At 31.0% G+C, this 16786-nt stretch overlaps 2 protein-coding genes across 4 annotated transcripts; one reads left to right on the top strand and one right to left on the bottom strand.

The window, feature by feature from the left end:
- Positions 1-1824: 1824 nt before the first annotated feature.
- LOC107931164 (sufE-like protein 1, chloroplastic/mitochondrial) lies at positions 1825-7446 on the top strand. Of its 3 annotated transcripts, none has more exons than XM_016862959.2 (3): positions 1825-2035; positions 3841-4976; positions 7074-7446. In XM_016862959.2, the coding sequence occupies exon 2, from the start codon at positions 3952-3954 to the stop codon at positions 4972-4974; it is 1023 nt and encodes a 340-aa protein (XP_016718448.1). In that variant the 5' UTR covers positions 1825-2035; positions 3841-3951; the 3' UTR covers positions 4975-4976; positions 7074-7446. The 3 variants fall into 3 exon arrangements, with proteins under 3 accessions (XP_016718448.1, XP_016718447.1, XP_016718449.1); XM_016862958.2 differs by lacking the exon at positions 7074-7446 and adding an exon at positions 5916-6288 and having other exon boundaries at positions 1829-2035; XM_016862960.1 differs by lacking the exon at positions 7074-7446 and adding an exon at positions 6021-6288 and having other exon boundaries at positions 1855-2035.
- A 3227-nt stretch (positions 7447-10673) lies between these two features.
- On the bottom strand, positions 10674-11632 carry LOC107931090 (chaperone protein dnaJ 11, chloroplastic). Its single transcript, XM_016862878.2, has one exon. It carries the CDS (start codon positions 11273-11275, stop codon positions 10829-10831), a length of 447 nt encoding a protein of 148 aa, XP_016718367.1. The 5' UTR covers positions 11276-11632; the 3' UTR covers positions 10674-10828.
- Positions 11633-16786: the final 5154 nt, after the last annotated feature.

Below are 16786 nucleotides of genomic sequence, written 5' to 3'. Positions count from 1 at the left end.
TTGGTGATCAGGTAAGTAAATTAAATAAGCACAGGACTGAATAAATAATAAACAAAAATCAAAACAATTAAAGAGAAAATAAATTAATTAACTAAAAATAAGATCTATCATTATTCCAAGAAAATTAAGTTTAGTTCATGTTGATTAGAGAAAATCACACACACACAAAAAAAAAAAAAGATTCACAACGAACTTGCATCGATAAAAAGTAAAAAGCAATAATCTAGAGAGAAGAATAATTATCGAATTGATATTGAGCGCTCTGAATCTCTTTTTCTTCTCATCTTTGCAAACTTGAAGTTCCCCTTAGTGTGAGAGAATTGTTTCTTAGTCTCCAAGTTTATTCTCTTACTCTTTTCCCCTGAATCATGTCACCTATTATTTCCAGAGTTTTAATCGTTCCACTCCACTCAATTTGGTGAAGTGGATTCTATTTGAAAATTCTAAATTAAAGATTATGTTCCACCGCACTGAAATCCAGTGGAGCGGAAGACTTCTCTTTACTACTTTTTTACTCTATGCTCCGAGCCTTCCGTTCTCCATTCGAAACCTACAAGGTAGAAAGAGAAATAGCAAGTAAATTCGAAATAACTCTAAAAATGACAAAAAAAATAAAATAAAACATAATTAATTCGAAAAACTATAAAATGCACTAAAAAATAATAAAATTACCTCCTAAAACATTATAAAAACTATACTACAACTCTAAATATGAGAGTTATCACTTCACTATATTTTTAAAATTTTTAATTTCCAAATATTTTATATTTTTAAATTACTTTTTACGTGGCATATAGACAAATAGTGATATATCAGTATAAACAACATGAGGACTGATACACGGGTTGCCATACCGCCGTCATTAAAAATCAATATTTTAGTTAACATTTCCATTAAACAAAAGATTTGACTCCTTTTAAAAGGCTAATGGTCAAAATTAACTAAAAAATAATAGGAGCAAAATTGACAAAATATGTAAATGTTTAGAGTTAAATTAACAAAAAAAATAGATTTGTCATTTAAACCAATTAACTTGAAATTAAATCTAATTAAGTCGAATTTGATTATTAAGTATAAAATATTTGAATCTAAATTTGGAATGACCTAAACCGAAAATGATTTGAAACTAAAATCATTCGAATATTAGATAACTCGTCTCTAAAAACTCGTATGATCTAAACTTAAATTGATGAAAACTTGAATGAGCTAAATTGATGAGTAGAAAGGCATACATTAGATCCAAGTTGATTTGACGATTAATGTCAAAGATTAAAGAAAAATAAGTTATTTGAATTATGGTTTGTAGATTCGTGACGTCGAAAGCTGTTTCATGAAAAAACTGAACTATAAAACAGAAGGGAAAAGAAAACTTTCGATTGGTGCAGACAATGCAAACAGGGAAAGGTATATAACATCAATTTTAACAGCCAAGTAACTTAAATGAAAACTTTTGAATAGTTTAGTGACAAAATCGTAACTTTTTTTAGTTATGTGACTAAAACGAAAACTTACATATAGTTTAATAACTAATGGTGTAGTTTATCCTTTTTGTAATTGTTTCTATACTTTTAAAAGTAAGGACCAAATCGACACAACTTTAAATAATGAGGGCTAAAAGTGTTATTTTATATTTTTTATAACAATCAAATCAACCATTTTAACGGCAAAACAGAAGGACCAATATTTTCAAATAAAAAAAATAACAACTAACTGTCTTAAAATTAAAGTATAGAGGACTAAAACCAGAATTAAACCTATAATATTGGGCTTTTGATTGGCAGGCATGTGGGCTACGATTAAAAGAAAACAAAAAAAAGAGAACTCATTTAATCAAAGCCCAAAACTGAAAGGACAGTTTTGTGGTTATTCATCTTCTTGGTTGCCTGATATTAGTTATCGCCATCTCTGCTTCCTTCCAGGCTCCATCCAGCGTCTATTGAGGCTTCACTCCTTTTTAAAGGGACAAATATTCAGTGTACCCAAACTGAGCTTTATCTCTTTTGAAGGACGAATTATCCTTCCAAATCCAATTCAGGTCAGCTCTGTCTTTGATTGCTTCTATATTTCTTGGTTTTCAATTCGAATGATTTGGGATTCATTTATATGTATTGATGTTTCATTTTTTGTCTTTAATTTCGTGTCTATGCAAGATTTTTTCTTTTGGGTATTGAAGGTTTTATTGCTGTGTCTAGTTAATCCTTGAATTATGTTGTTTGGAGATGAATTTAGTCAAATTAACATAATTGATGCCATTAACACGATTCTTTTAGATTTAATAGTGTTTTTTGTTACCAGATTAGTTAGAGGCATGTTGAAAAAATAAAACATGAGGTGTGTTGACATGAATCGGCTAGATAAGTCTTTGAAGTGTTGGCTGTCGACCGGACCCTCGAACAGTGGAGGTGTTTTGCTAAGTGGTAGGCCAAAAATGCTAAAAACATTAGGCGCTGCAGTCAAACTCTGTAAACCCCTTTGGGTTTTCCTTGGATTAGGGAGACAAAACACGGGTCTAAAACCGAGCATAGACACCCGGGCACAATACCTCCATTGTTTGAGGGTCCGATCAGCTGCTCGGTGGATGATACTTCAAAGACTTCTCCTGAAAGAGAGCCAACCGTTCAACAAGCTGCAATATATATGAATTATACTAATTAATTTTAACAAAATATGATAAACTTTTATTATAGTTATGGAAGTTAAAATAAATTATGAGTTATTTTTAAAAAACAAAAGAAAGATAGAAAGAAAAGCAAATGGTAAAGTCATTATTCTTATAATAAGCATTCTTTTTAGATGATGGACATAATAATCTCAAACTAGTTTATCTATATAACCACTGTTTTAGTACTGTTGAGAGAAAAATCATACACCAAAAAGGAAATGATTACATGATATATTACCTTTTCAATTATTTTTAGAAAATAATCATATATATATTTGTTCTAGATAAAATGATAAATTTCTATTGATGAATATATAATGGCATTTCAAAGGAATGAAGACAGAACGAAGGGGTATATCTTACTAATTTTACCCATTTTAATGTAATTTAGAAATTGAATTTATATCTATTTGTATTTGAGAAATGAACAAGGTTATTACTTTACCTATTTGTTCTTGTGGTAAGCATGAGATTCTAAAAAAAAAAAAAAAAAAGAACCTCAAATTCATTAGACCAAAATTTTTGAAGAAAAAAATTAAGACACCCAAACTCCAAAGAATGTCTTTTTATAACTGATGATGTTTTTTTTATGAATGTTTTACTTGCTACATGGAGTACTATCATGATCTTACAACAATGGGTGAAATGATCCAAAACATAACAAAAGATCACAAGTTTTTGTTAAAAATAACAAAATAATTAAAAAAAAACCAATTTTATCTATTTTTAATTGGTTTTTTCGATTCAACTTATATATTTAAACCGCCGGACAAATCGATTCTTGGTTGAAGCTATCGATTTGATCTTGTATAATCATGCTTAGAGGTATGGTCTTATGATTGATTTATAACTGATGATGTTTTTTTTTTTTTTATGAATGTCTTACTTTCTACTTCGATCATAACTTGAGCTTACTGTAATTTCTTGGTTTAATGTAATTTTTTGTCTCATGAATTTGGTAACTAAGTTCACTTTGGTAGCTGCATTTTTTTTTGTCCATTTTGACGCATAACATGGCAACCAAGTCAATTTTGGTCTTTGAACTTGAATTCCATTAAAATTTGATTGTGACGCTCTAAGATTATACCACATCATCCAAGTTCAAAAACCAAAATTGACCTAATTGCTAATTTAAATTAAGGGAATATATATATTAACCATTAATTCTTCTTATTCAGGCTTCAACTAGCTTGTGGTGTAATAACAGAGATTATTAAAGGCGAAACTTTGGCTGATAAGGTAGTTCGATCCCTCTCATCTCATCTGCCTGCGCTTTAAATCATTAAAAAATGGCTTCATATTCCAAATTTCCAATATGTTTCCATTTATCAAAGCCCTTCCTTTCCCTTTCTAAGCCCTCTAAATTTTCATTCTTTCACAACACATCCATCTCTTTCCAAAATATCCCTACTAAATCCCCACCTCCACTTCAGTCATCTTCCTCCAGTTCCACCCAGCTTCAGCCCATAGAAGAACTCCCTCCAAAGCTCCAGGAAATAATCAAGCTTTTCCAATCTGTTGAAGAACCCAAAGCCAAGTACGAGCAGCTGATGTTTTATGGCAAAAACTTGAATTCACTTGATACACAGTTCAAAACTAAGGAGAACAAAGTTGAGGGCTGTGTTTCTCAGGTTTGGGTGAGGGCTTATCTCGATAAAAATACGAATGTCGTTTACCAAGCTGATTCTGATTCTGTTTTAACTAAAGGACTCGCTGCTTTGCTTGTTAATGGATTGTCTGGAAGGCCTGTCCAAGAAGTTTTGAGGGTTTCTCCTGATTTTGCAGTGCTCCTTGGGCTGCAACAGAGCTTGACACCTTCAAGGAATAATGGGTTCTTGAACATGTTGAAGTTGATGCAAAGGAAAGCACTTGAACTGCTTATTGAAGCTGAAAAAGGTAGTGAGTCTTCAGGTAATGGTCAGATTGTGAATGATAACAGTGAAAACACAAGTTTAGATTCAAAAGTTGATGAGAATTCAGGTGTTGTATCTAGTTCTCAAAATGGTAGTGAAGAAAGGTCAAGTGGATTGGGAAGTAGAGGGATGAGGATCAAAGAGAAGCTAGAGAGGGAGCTTAGTCCTATTGAGTTAGAAGTAGAGGATGTTTCTTATCAACATGCTGGACATGCTGGTGTGAGGGGCAGTGATGGGGAAACACATTTTAATCTCAGAATTGTGTCCAAAGAATTTGAAGGGAAGAGCTTGGTTAAAAGGCATAGGTTAGTTTATAGTTTGTTGGATGGGGAGTTGCAAAGTGGATTGCACGCTTTGTCTATAGTGGCAAAAACACCGTCTGAAGTTGAAGCAAAATGAAGGTATGTTCGTTTCTCATGCCTAATGAAAAATATAGTTTTTTTTTTTTAATAAATTTTCATATGCTTTACTTTTTTGGCGTCCTAAAGCTTCTTAATTGAGAAATGAGATGATTGTTCCTTGGATTTTTTATGAATAACTGCCTATTTGGCTGTTCTGTTTGGATAACCTTTCGAATTATTCGATACTGAGGGTTTTCAGTCATGTTCTTAGTGTCCTTGGTTGGAATTTCATATAAAAGTTTCAGGAATTTGATTTGAAGTAAATGTGCAACTGTGAGTTGTGTGGGACTTCATGGTTTAATCCTACATGAGAGACTGTCACTAACATGGATATGATAAGTAATGGTTAAAATATGCCATAAGTCCTTCTACTCTTCACAAATTTGGGATTTGGTCCTTGTACTTTTATTTATAGGAACTAAGTCCCTCTACTTTTCATATTTCAAAATTCAAGTCCAATTGTTAATACTGTTAATTTTTTTTTGTAAAATTTGCTAGTGTGACATTTTGAAAAGTACTTGGTAGTAATATAACTAAAAAAATGTTGTAATAAACTTGAATTTAACAAAATAATTTTAACAGTGTTAATAGTTGGACTTGAATTTTGAAATCTAAAAAGTATAGGGATAAATTCTTAGAAAGAAAAGTATAGGGACTAAATTCTAAATTGACAAAGATTACAAGGACTTATGGCATATTTTAACCATAAGTAATACGCATTCATTCCCTCTGTTTAACTCTTTGAACATTCATACCATGTTAACAAAAAAAGATCATGATATTCTGTTCTATTAATATGTTAAAACATGGTTGTTCACTTGTTCTCTCATTAAATTTAACGCTATTTAAACATAATCAAGTTGAAGGAAAATGAAGAGCTGTCATGGCAAGTGAAAAATATGGTCTTTTTTAATATATTTGATATGTTTTACTGTGTAGGGTTTAGAAGGTGCTTAATTGAGACATGGGATTCTTGTTAGTCGGTTGTTTGAATAACTTCAAAAAAAAAAAAATTATCAATCATGTTCATGGTTTTTCATATAGAAGCTCAGGCCTATGATTTGAAGTAAATGTGCAGCTGTGAGTTGTGTGGACTTCAAGGCCTAATACTGCATGAGGAACTCTAACTAACATGTATATGATAAATAATACATCTCTTTGTTTATCCTTTCCCTCTATTTTGCTCTTTGTACATTCATGGCATTCTGTTCTATCAAATATGTAAATGAGTGTTCATTATGGTTTATCATTAAATTTCATTGTTAAGGCTGTTGAAACATAATTGGTCATTTATATTGGTGTTACATACTCATCCATTCTTTCTTCTCTTTGCTAGCAATTTTTATATCAAAGTATGGCATGTGAGCTAAATATTTGACTATTACTCTAATTTCGGTAAAAGTACCATGGAAGTCCCTATACTAGGAGTTAGATAGCACTTTGCCCCCTGTATTAAAAGAGTGGGCAAATTGATCCCTGTAAATTGGTTCTTTCTGTTAAAAATTTCATTCATTTCTATTGTTAAAAACTTAAGTAGCTGACGGAATAACCAAAGAGTTACACATGACATGCCACGTTTAACTCATGTTGACATATAGGAATCAGTTTTTAACAATAGGAATAGATAAAGTTTTTAATAGAAAGAACAGTGTACTCTTTGATCTAATGTGCATGGATTAATTGTCCCTTTTTTTAGTAAAGGAGGCCAAATGGAATCTAATTCTTAATACAAGGGCCTTCATGGTACTTTTACCCTCCAATTTCTATAATATAGATTATGATTGTAAGTTTATGATGTAAAGTAGGGCATTCTTGGTTGTATTGAGAGTTAGATTAGGGGAACTAAAACAATCAGAATGTCTTGGATAAGAGATCAGTGTGGTGGAAATTGATGCAATTTGTTTATGGCATACTATCAATGTCCCAATGGATGATCCACATCTTGCACTTGATCCTTAAATTTTTTTCACTATATGGTTAGTTGTGTGGGTACTTATTGCTTAGTTCATCGTATCTTTTATGTAAAATGATTAGCTTTGGCAAATCTTGAGAGCTGGCGATTACAATGGTGTATAATATTATTGCTTTAACTTGCAGGGATGTGTTTGTCATTGTTGTGTGACTCCAAAGCCTTGCTTGTTAATCATGATAAATTAAGTGAAGATTATGTCTTGAGCCTTGTGGTAGACAGTTTATGAGTGAACATTGAGGGACTGCAAAGTGTCTTGTAGGTAAAGAAAGAAAACCCATTATGTTAAATCGCATTTAGCATTCATCTTTTCACTCTATTGTAAAAGTTATGTTGCTCCCACTTGTTACTATTTCTACCCTTGATTTTTCCTCACCATTAAATCAGAGGTTAAGACATACTTAAGCTCTCGAACTTCCGTCCTCCTGGTTATTGCAATGGTGTATTCATGTCTACAACTCGAGTTTAAGTAACTTAGATAGATCAAAAGCCCTTTTTGAACCTACATGACCTTATTTTCTGGTTGATTGTTTTTGTGAATTAGTACAGTTCAAGATTATCCTTAGAGGATTGATTTTGAGCCAAGTTGAAGATCGATTTGGAAGAGTGGTTAAAGTTTGCATTATGTATTTAGGAAGGATTTTGAATTAATCTAAAGCAAAACCGATATGACCAAACCGTAATTCAGTTCAATACAACTACTAAGCACGTAGGGTTTGACAGACAAACATTTTATTAAGGAGAAACTTGGAAGCATACCGATTTGGACTCCCTGCCTTTTAGAAGCTTCTAATGACCAATTAGTTTGATTTGAATTATTATAAAAATAGTTACATATATTCTTTCTTTTTTTTAAAATATATATATCCATTTAATCCTTATTAATGTGATATAATAACTAATATTTTCATTTAAAAAAATCAAAATGATTACTAACTTTATAAATAAATTTTCATTTTTATCATCTGAATATAAAAAAAAAAATTATAAAAATGATTATTGATCTTATATAATGTGATTAAATCTAAAACTAATGAATTGTAATATCATCACATTTAAGCTCACTTTAATATGGTTAAAGGTAAATGAAAATTAAGTCTAGGAGGTGTCTGAATAGTAAGCTTGCCATCTTGCCATCATTTGTGGACTCATTCTACAGAGAAAAGACTATTTGGACAACGGATGGCCTGATTTTTATTGGAAATGTGAAATCGTTGGGTCACTAAATATCACGTGGGCTCAATTACTTTATTCCATCGAAGTTAAAATGAAGGATAGGATTTATCCTGTCATAAACATTTTCGTCCCATTAAAGACATCCTTCCTACGCACTCCATAATGATGACTATATGGCAAGTTCGACGTATTAACACCATATTACATGGGACCTCGACTTATAAATATCCTCAAGAACAATGATGAGAGAATCAACTCTTGAAAATACTAAGCTTACATTCTACCAATACTCTTCAAAGTTCTTATCTTTAGCATTCTCTCCACCCTTATTCTCTTTAGCCTTCAGCTCTCTCCTTGACTAGTTGAATCGATTTCTATAGCATTCACCACTTTTTTCTTTGTACTCCTTCCTTATTGCATTGTTCTATCAATAATTGGTTGGGTGAGCGTGGACGACATAACTTTTCAATCTTAAAGTGCTACCCTTGCTAATCTAACCAATTAGACCAAAGACTCAATCAATTAAGCTAACCCCTCTGCTCCACAAAGCACTCCCATCCTACTAGTCTCGAGCATTTCCATTGACTTAAATCCTGCACAAACCCTTTTTTCTCCCTCCTCTCAGTATCTCATTTACAGTATGCGAGCGTCATCCTTCCCACCTTATAATAGTTGGTACAGGCTTTGAAAGCTGCACCAACAAGAGTTATTCCTCTAGTCACTACTACTCTATCAACAACTGTAACATATCAATCACAACCTAATGTGACTCCTCCTAAGCCATTTGACCATATAGCCACTACCTACAAAAAGTCGTAACATGCCTCACAACCACATCTCCTCTATCGACTACGATTCCCATCCCATTAGACCAAAGGTTCCATCAACAAGCATCAAGTCCTCAGCCTCATGATTCATAGACTTAAGAGAAATTGCAACATTTGGAAGAGCAATTTTCTTAGCAAGAACATCGCTTCAATGAGTAGAAAAAATAACGTATCCTTGACCAAAGGAATGCCCATAATGAACAACTCATTGTCGAACTTAGGGCAACATAAGAGGTTTCCAGGCTAGACAATTTGGCTCGATAAGAAGATAAGGCTTAGTCTGCCCTCCGCGGAGAACGAAAGTGTAATAACCTAGAAAACATCCGAAGAAATAATGTTGACCTCTCGACTATATCCCAAAACTTCCAGAGCAAAATCTCTATAGAAGAACAACTCAAGACCTTCAGGGTAGAGCTAATGCAAAAAAGTCAAATGAGTGAAAACAGACAAATCTGTCTAGAACTACTCCAATGAGCTACTAGCACTCGAAGTTTTGAAAAACCACATCTCCAACTCCTTCAAGCTCCTAAAGTTGTTCTATAATAGATTAGGGGATTCAGAAGACCATTTGGCCCAATATAATAACCATATAAACATATTAATAGTCACTAATTATTTTTTTTAAAATTTTTTAAAGTGTAAACTACTAAAATAGTCAATTTTGTTTGCATCAGGTTACATTTTAATCACTTATATTTGAAATGTTACATTTTAGTTACTTACGATATTGTTTTGTTACGAAATGGTCACTTTGTTGTTAAGATCTGTTACCTCGCAAATGACTATCTGACGAGACAGTTAAACCATAATATCTGCCATTAAAATGTTATCGTTTTAGTCACTTTATCGGTTTGACCATGTCCTTTTTTGTTTGTTACAATATAGAAAAACAAGAAAATTTTTTGAAAAAAAAATTATATCTGAACCCAAAATCCATATAAAGAACAAAAAAATTCATTATTTACTGTAACCCATGCCTAGACTCTCCATTGAATCGATCTTTTGTTCTTCCATTTTGAATAAAAAATTCAATTGATTGATAGAACACTCAATTTGATTTCTATTATTTCGATTCAACAAAGATGACTATGAAAATAGATATTTTTTTAGTCAAAATAGAAATGAAAACTAAAAGGAAAAAGAGACCAAGGGTTTCTTTTCCAATTCAAGGATTAATCTGATGCACTAGCTTTGGTTATTTCGAAAAATTAAATTAATATTTTCCTTTAATTAATTTAGAAAATTTAATTAATTAAATTTATTTAATTAAAAAATCAATTAATTTACTTGGTTTGACATCCACGTTGGCATTTAAAACATATTTTAATTGTTACACTGGATTGTCATTTGAAAGGTAACAAATCTTAACAACAGAATGACCATTTCGTAGCAAGACGATAACATAAGTGATTAAATATAACATTTCAAATATAAGTAATTATTTTAATTTTAAAAAAATATTTAGTCAATTTTTTAAATTTTCTGAATGTGATTTTTATTATTTCGATTCAACAAAGATAGTTTGATATTGAATGATTTTTTTTTTTAGAAATTTTAGATTTTTCAACTTTTCAGGCAAAATTATATTTAAATTTCTTTTATAAATTTATAAATTTTGATATTTTTATAAGAAAGGATATAAAATGTAGTATATATACTTATTTTTATTAAAAAATAATAAATTTTCTTGGTTTCTTTTCCCATTAAAAACATCGAAGAACCATAAATAATCATTTCTTCATAATAATACATTCAGATAATTGGGGATAAAAAATGTATATTTACTCAATTCCCGCCGATGAAACAAAACATTTGTGTACAAACATCAATTGCAAAAAAAGGGGGGAATAATCCCTAATTTTCTTCTTTTTTTTTTTGGTCTACCAGCACTGATCGGTTTCCCATCTTCGGATCGGGTACACCCGAGTCCTAATCCGTCTCGCACGTACCCCCAACGACATATCGTACACGGCTCTGGCCGTCGGATCAGACAATGTCGCGTAAGCGTTACGAATCTCGATGAAATCGCGGCCGTCCGATGAGGATCTGTTGGCGTCGGGATGGTAAACCTTGGCCAGGCTTCGATACGCCGTCTTGATCTCGTTCAACGACGCCGTTCTCTCCACCCTCAGTATCTCGTACAAACTCCCCGCCAGAGCCACCGCCGCGCTATTGCTTTCAGTAGCGGTGGCCGACTTGAAAGAGGCCGCTCGTGCCGAAGTCCTCAGGGAGGATGAAGTCTTGTTGGGGGAGAAAGCGTGGATGGATTTAGGGAGGAAAGGGGAAGGGAGGGTTGCATACATTGGGGAAAGAAGGGATGAGTGCATCAAGAATTAGATAGGTCACAGGTGAATGAATCTTGTACTTATAAGGGTCAAAAGCTAGAAGATGTGGGTGCCGATATTTAAGAGAGAGAAATTCTGAAAAATAAATATCAAAATATATTTATAAAAAAAAAAAGAAAAAAAAACAGTGTGGTGTGTTTTGTCTGCTGCTGGTTTCTTCCTTTTGATTCCGACATTATTGCAGGTATTGTCTTAACTCTTAATTTTCTGATTTGTTTTTTTTACTTATAAGCCTTCTAGAAGATATCTTGTTTCTGAGCCATTTTTTCCGGCTCAGCTCCACTTGTCTTATTCCATTTTTGCCCCGGAATTTGGAAAATAGATTCATTTTGGTACTTACCTCTAATAATATCTATTTTTTTTATATAATGTCTAAAACTACCCATAGTCCTTCTCAATCAATAAATAGGAGGATAAAGCGCTTCAACGCGCTCGAATTTACGTCTTTCTGCATTGATAATAACACCCATACCAATCGAACTAAGACTCAACCGGCAACATTTTTCTTAAAAACAACAAAAAAATTCGAAAATTACAAGTTGGATACTTATGATATTAAGCATGCACTTATCGTTTTCATACTTCTTCACCACTAAAATCATAAGGGTAATTGATTGCCATAAATCCTAGTGGTCATGCTTATATCAAAGTGGAAATTAGTGTTTGATAATGACAAATGTATAATAATATCAATCTTAGAAAAAAAATTGAATCGAAAATCAAATTAAAATGAATATACCAAACCGAATTTAATAAAAAAATTTAACTAAAATGAAAATAAATCTTTGTTATTCGATTTTTTTTATTTTTTTTCATTTTAGTTAAAATCAAAGATTTAAAAGACATTTGGTTTATTTTAAAAGTCAAGTCCAACCGTTAACAGTTTATTTTTTTTTTCTTATGTTCATGTTCAATATACCGTTTTTTTAGTTATGATTTTTTTTTATTTCAAAATGTTACACAGATAAGTTTAACAAAAAAAAGTAACAACGTTAATAATTGGACTTGGAATTTAAAATTTTAAAAAATAGAAAGATTAAATTCCTGAAAAAAAAGAGTAAGAGCTAGATTCTAAATTTTCGAAGAGTATAGACTTATGGTATATTTTAATTCAAAAAATTAAATTATTTTTTAAAATTTGGATTTTGATTTTCTATATTGAAAAAGCAATAAAATATTTTAATTCATATTTATATTTTCGTATGATAAAAATGTAAGTAAAATATTGAATAATTATTTGCTTGAATCTGGAAGCATGATTTCTTCAAACCAACAGGCGCGCGGCTAAAGCTAGTCAAGCTTGATGTGGAGCCGAGCCGAGGGAAAAGCTAAAAAAATTCTCTTTCTTTTTTCATTTTATTAAAATAAATTCAAAATATTTATAAAAATTAAAAAAAAATCAACAATAAAATATCTATAAAAACTTTTGAAAATATTAAAATCAAAATTTTTACATCCATTTTAACAATATTCGAGACCAATTTAATAAAAGTTATGATTTGAGGATATCTGGTGTAAGTAGTTTTATATTTTTTTTGAACAATTTTATGATAAGTTTTGATCATATTTGATCTTTTTGACACAGTGTCTAGACTACCCATAATCCCTCTTAACCCATAAATAAGAAGATAATGTATTTCAACACACTCGAACCTAAATTCTCCTATATTAATAATAATATCAATATCAACCGAACTAATATTCAATCGATTTTTATTAAATATTATTTAGTGCTAAAAGTTGAATGAAAGCATCCAAAATAAAGTATGGGACCATAGCCTGACTTAATGGCATAGCCTTCAATATTTGAACGCGCGAAAGGTTTCTAGAAGGCTAACAAAACCGTACACTTTTTTTTTAATTTTATTTTTTTAAAATTTTATTTGTAAATCTAATTATAAAAAATAATTAAAATAAAAATATATTAAATTTACGATTTTTTCATATTGATTTCAAATTTTGAGTTTTTTACGTTTAGATTACCCATAACTTATTTTAACTTATAAATAAGAAGATAATACACTTTAACGCACTCGAACCCACGTTCTCTTATATTGACATTAATATCTATGCTAATTAAATTAAATTTAATCGACTTTATTAAATATTTTTTAGTGCTAAAAGTTCAATGAAAGCATCATAAATAAAGTTTGAATTAAAGAGTTTCACTTTTTGCTTTGAGGGCACTACTGAAAATAGAAATGTAAAAAGTGCACAGCTTGATATCACACAATAATATATGGGAAAATTATGTAGATGGTCACTCAACTATATCTATATTTCTGTTTTGGTCATTTAATTTTAAAAAAATTTAATTTAAACACTAATGTTTGAATTTGTTTCCCACCGTTAAATTGATAATAGAAAGCCTTTTTTTTAACTAGTATAATAACACATTTAGCACTCAATACTTACTTATTTTATCAAATTGATCCTCAAACTTCATAATCAAAGCTTTTCAGCTTTTAAAATAGAGGTATTCCACTTCTATTAATTGTTTTGTTTATGGTTGAAATTATGCAATATGGTACGTAACCCTTTTTGTTTATATTTCTAAGAAGTTAGTGTTAGAAATTAACTAAAGCCATTAAAAATAATAGAAAATACGAATTTTAAAAATATAATATATAATAAAATTATATAAATAAAAGGAAATTAAATATTCTTATGAAAAATTAATTCTTTCACTTTTTTTTCTTATATAATTATTAATTAAACAATTAGATTTTCCAAATTCATATTTTTTAACTTTGGATTGAATTTTTAATTTTAAGGACCAACTTAGAGGACTATTTCAATGTACCTTAAAAGAAATATCACACTGTTAACAACAATAGTAAATCTAACGTGTTTTTAAAGGTTTTTTCATTTTCTTTAGCCAAAAATTTATCAACGTTCGAAAAGTCACGTTAGTTGAAAGAAGATTTTTTTAGGTTTTACAAATTTATAGATATGGAATGTTTCTGTTTTAAAAGCTGAAAGCTTTGATCCGAAAGTTTGAGGATCAAATTGATATAATATGTAAGTATTGAGGACTAAACATGTTATTATACTAGTTAAAAAAAAGATTTTTTGTTATCAATTTAACGACGGGTGACCAAAACAGGAATAAATTCAAATGTTAATGCCAAAATTGAATTTTTTTTAAAGTTGAATGACTAAAACAAGAACACAAGTATAATTGAGTGATCATTTGTAGAATTTACCCTAATGTCTATATGGTCGCGAAACCCATCAACTGAAACCATGGGTGTATTTGGAAGGAACCCATATCTGTGGGGGTAGTTTTGCACGTGAGAGGCCTTCTAGAAGCCCTCCCTTTCATTACTTTATTTTATAAAAAAAAACATTAAAATTATTGAAACATTAATTGTTTCATGGATGAGAATTATATATATAAATTTTCTAAAGTACTTTTTAGACTTTGGGAGATTTTATTTTAGACCTTAATTTTTAGATATTTTCAGGTCAGTCCTTTGGGCATATTCTTGTTTTAGTCATTTAACATTAGATACTTTCTAAAGTTAGAGACTAAACAAGCCCTCTCTTTTTAACATTCTTAATTTAGTCCTTAATGTTATTAGACCTTTTCGGGTCAATGATTTAGACGTGAAAGAAACTAACCAACCAGTCATATACTGCCACATGTTATACAATGGTGTCATATACATGGATCGTATTGAATAGTGGTATTATATTTTGCTTCAACATCTTAGATGCATTGGGGGATTTTGTTTTTGCTCTACTTGCAATAGACAAAATAATAAAAGTTGGTGTTCGGTATATTAGTGGTGAATAAACTCCACAAGCATGTTTGAGATATTTTCATTTCTCCATTTTATTATTTTTGTTACAACCATCTCGTTCATCTAGGCTTTGCTATCATAATCTTGTCAGATCTCAACCTCGAACATTTCAAACTTTTTAAGAATAACTGTTCACAAGATTAAGCTTCATGAATATGTATGCATAAAGTATGGAGCTCTTTTAACTTATCAAATATGAGATAGGTGTTGTATCTTCTCTTACATAGCTCACACGTGAAACCTTAATATATTTTCATTCTTTTATCGACTATTATGCTTTCCAATTGACGGATCATGATGGGATATTCCCAAATTAAGAAAAGGATCACCTTGGACTATAAATATCCATTTCTAGCCTTGGAACTGGGAGGGCTATGCTTTTCCTTTTACCTTTCTTCTACACTAGGAACACCATAACCTTCACCTTACACCTCCATATCACTGTCACCCAAATTGTCCAATAGGTTATGATAAAATTCTATAAAATAATAAAAAATAATTAAACCCTTGAAATAATTTTTTTTTTCACACCAATTAATTTAGCATTTAAAATTTTGGAATAAACTAGAATATAACATAATCTTTTTAGTGGATGCATAATTCCAAGAAAAAGGGGTTGGTTTGGGGTGCAATCAAAATGTGTATGTGTTGAGCCACTAATCAATAAAAAAGTAGAAAAGAGCTCAATTCTTTGAACACTCCCAAGTTGTCGACTTTATGAGATCATGTGATTGAACCGTAGACAAGACCTTGGATTGATTGAAAGCCAACAACAATATATCAAACAAACCAACGACACCACACAGGTTTAGCCACTGATACTCAGACTCAAAGGGTGAGCTTAAGCTTAATTTCACCCACAGGATTGAACTTTGTGTCTTTTATGAACAATCTTAGCTATTTCTCTCACAGCCACCATTATTAATTTGTCCCCAATTACCTTAGATTTACCTTGGAGTTTACTACGTAATTAATCTTCACACAAGTTGATTTTTTAGAATGTTTCACAAATTGGATCTGGGTAAACCCAAGTTATGCCCTTTAGTCATGGTTCATGCACGGGCCATCACATTCTACCAGGTAGTCCCTTCTATAAGACGAAGTACTCATGCCTGGCCTATAATTTTGTTGTCATATGCTTTGCTTTGCTAATATACACTAAACATCTTGATGGTAAGATATCTTTATTCCTACTAGTGTTTGTTGTGACTTACCTTGATCCAAATCATTGTTAAAAATACATTAAATAAGCCCTTAAAATTTGTTACTTTATTTTTAAAAAGCCCTTATACTTTTTTTTTCATCTAAATAATCCCTTAAACTTTAATTGGTACTCAAATAAGTCCTTAAACTTTTTCATTTTATTGAAAAAATACCTCTCATACTTTTTCTTTTACATCCAAATAATCCTTTAAACTTTCATGCCTTCTTCGGTTTAGTGGAATGGGCTTGCCATTCCGTCCTTATTCAGCATGTCATAGTGATTCGTGTGTTTGGTTTATTAAATTGGACATTTAAAGAGATCTTCATTCGGGCCTTATTACATAACAACACTAAATGCCGATTCAGCAGACTACCCTCTGATAATATATTTTATGAGAACCGATTGAGTATTAATTCTGTTGGTATCGATATTGTTGTCAGTGTAGGAGGACGTAAGTTTGAGTGCGCCGAAGCGTATTATCCT

Source organism: Gossypium hirsutum, chromosome A04 (assembly GCF_007990345.1).
Source record: "Gossypium hirsutum isolate 1008001.06 chromosome A04, Gossypium_hirsutum_v2.1, whole genome shotgun sequence".
Taxonomy (NCBI): domain Eukaryota; kingdom Viridiplantae; phylum Streptophyta; class Magnoliopsida; order Malvales; family Malvaceae; genus Gossypium; species Gossypium hirsutum.
This window is presented reverse-complemented; position numbering and strand designations above follow the sequence as displayed.

Excerpts from the sequence above, each read along its gene's own strand:
- LOC107931164 (XM_016862959.2), top strand. The coding sequence starts at position 3,952 with ATGGCTTCATATTCCAAATTTCCAATATGTTTCCATTTATCAAAGCCC.
- LOC107931090 (XM_016862878.2), bottom strand. The coding sequence starts at position 11,275 with ATGCACTCATCCCTTCTTTCCCCAATGTATGCAACCCTCCCTTCCCCT.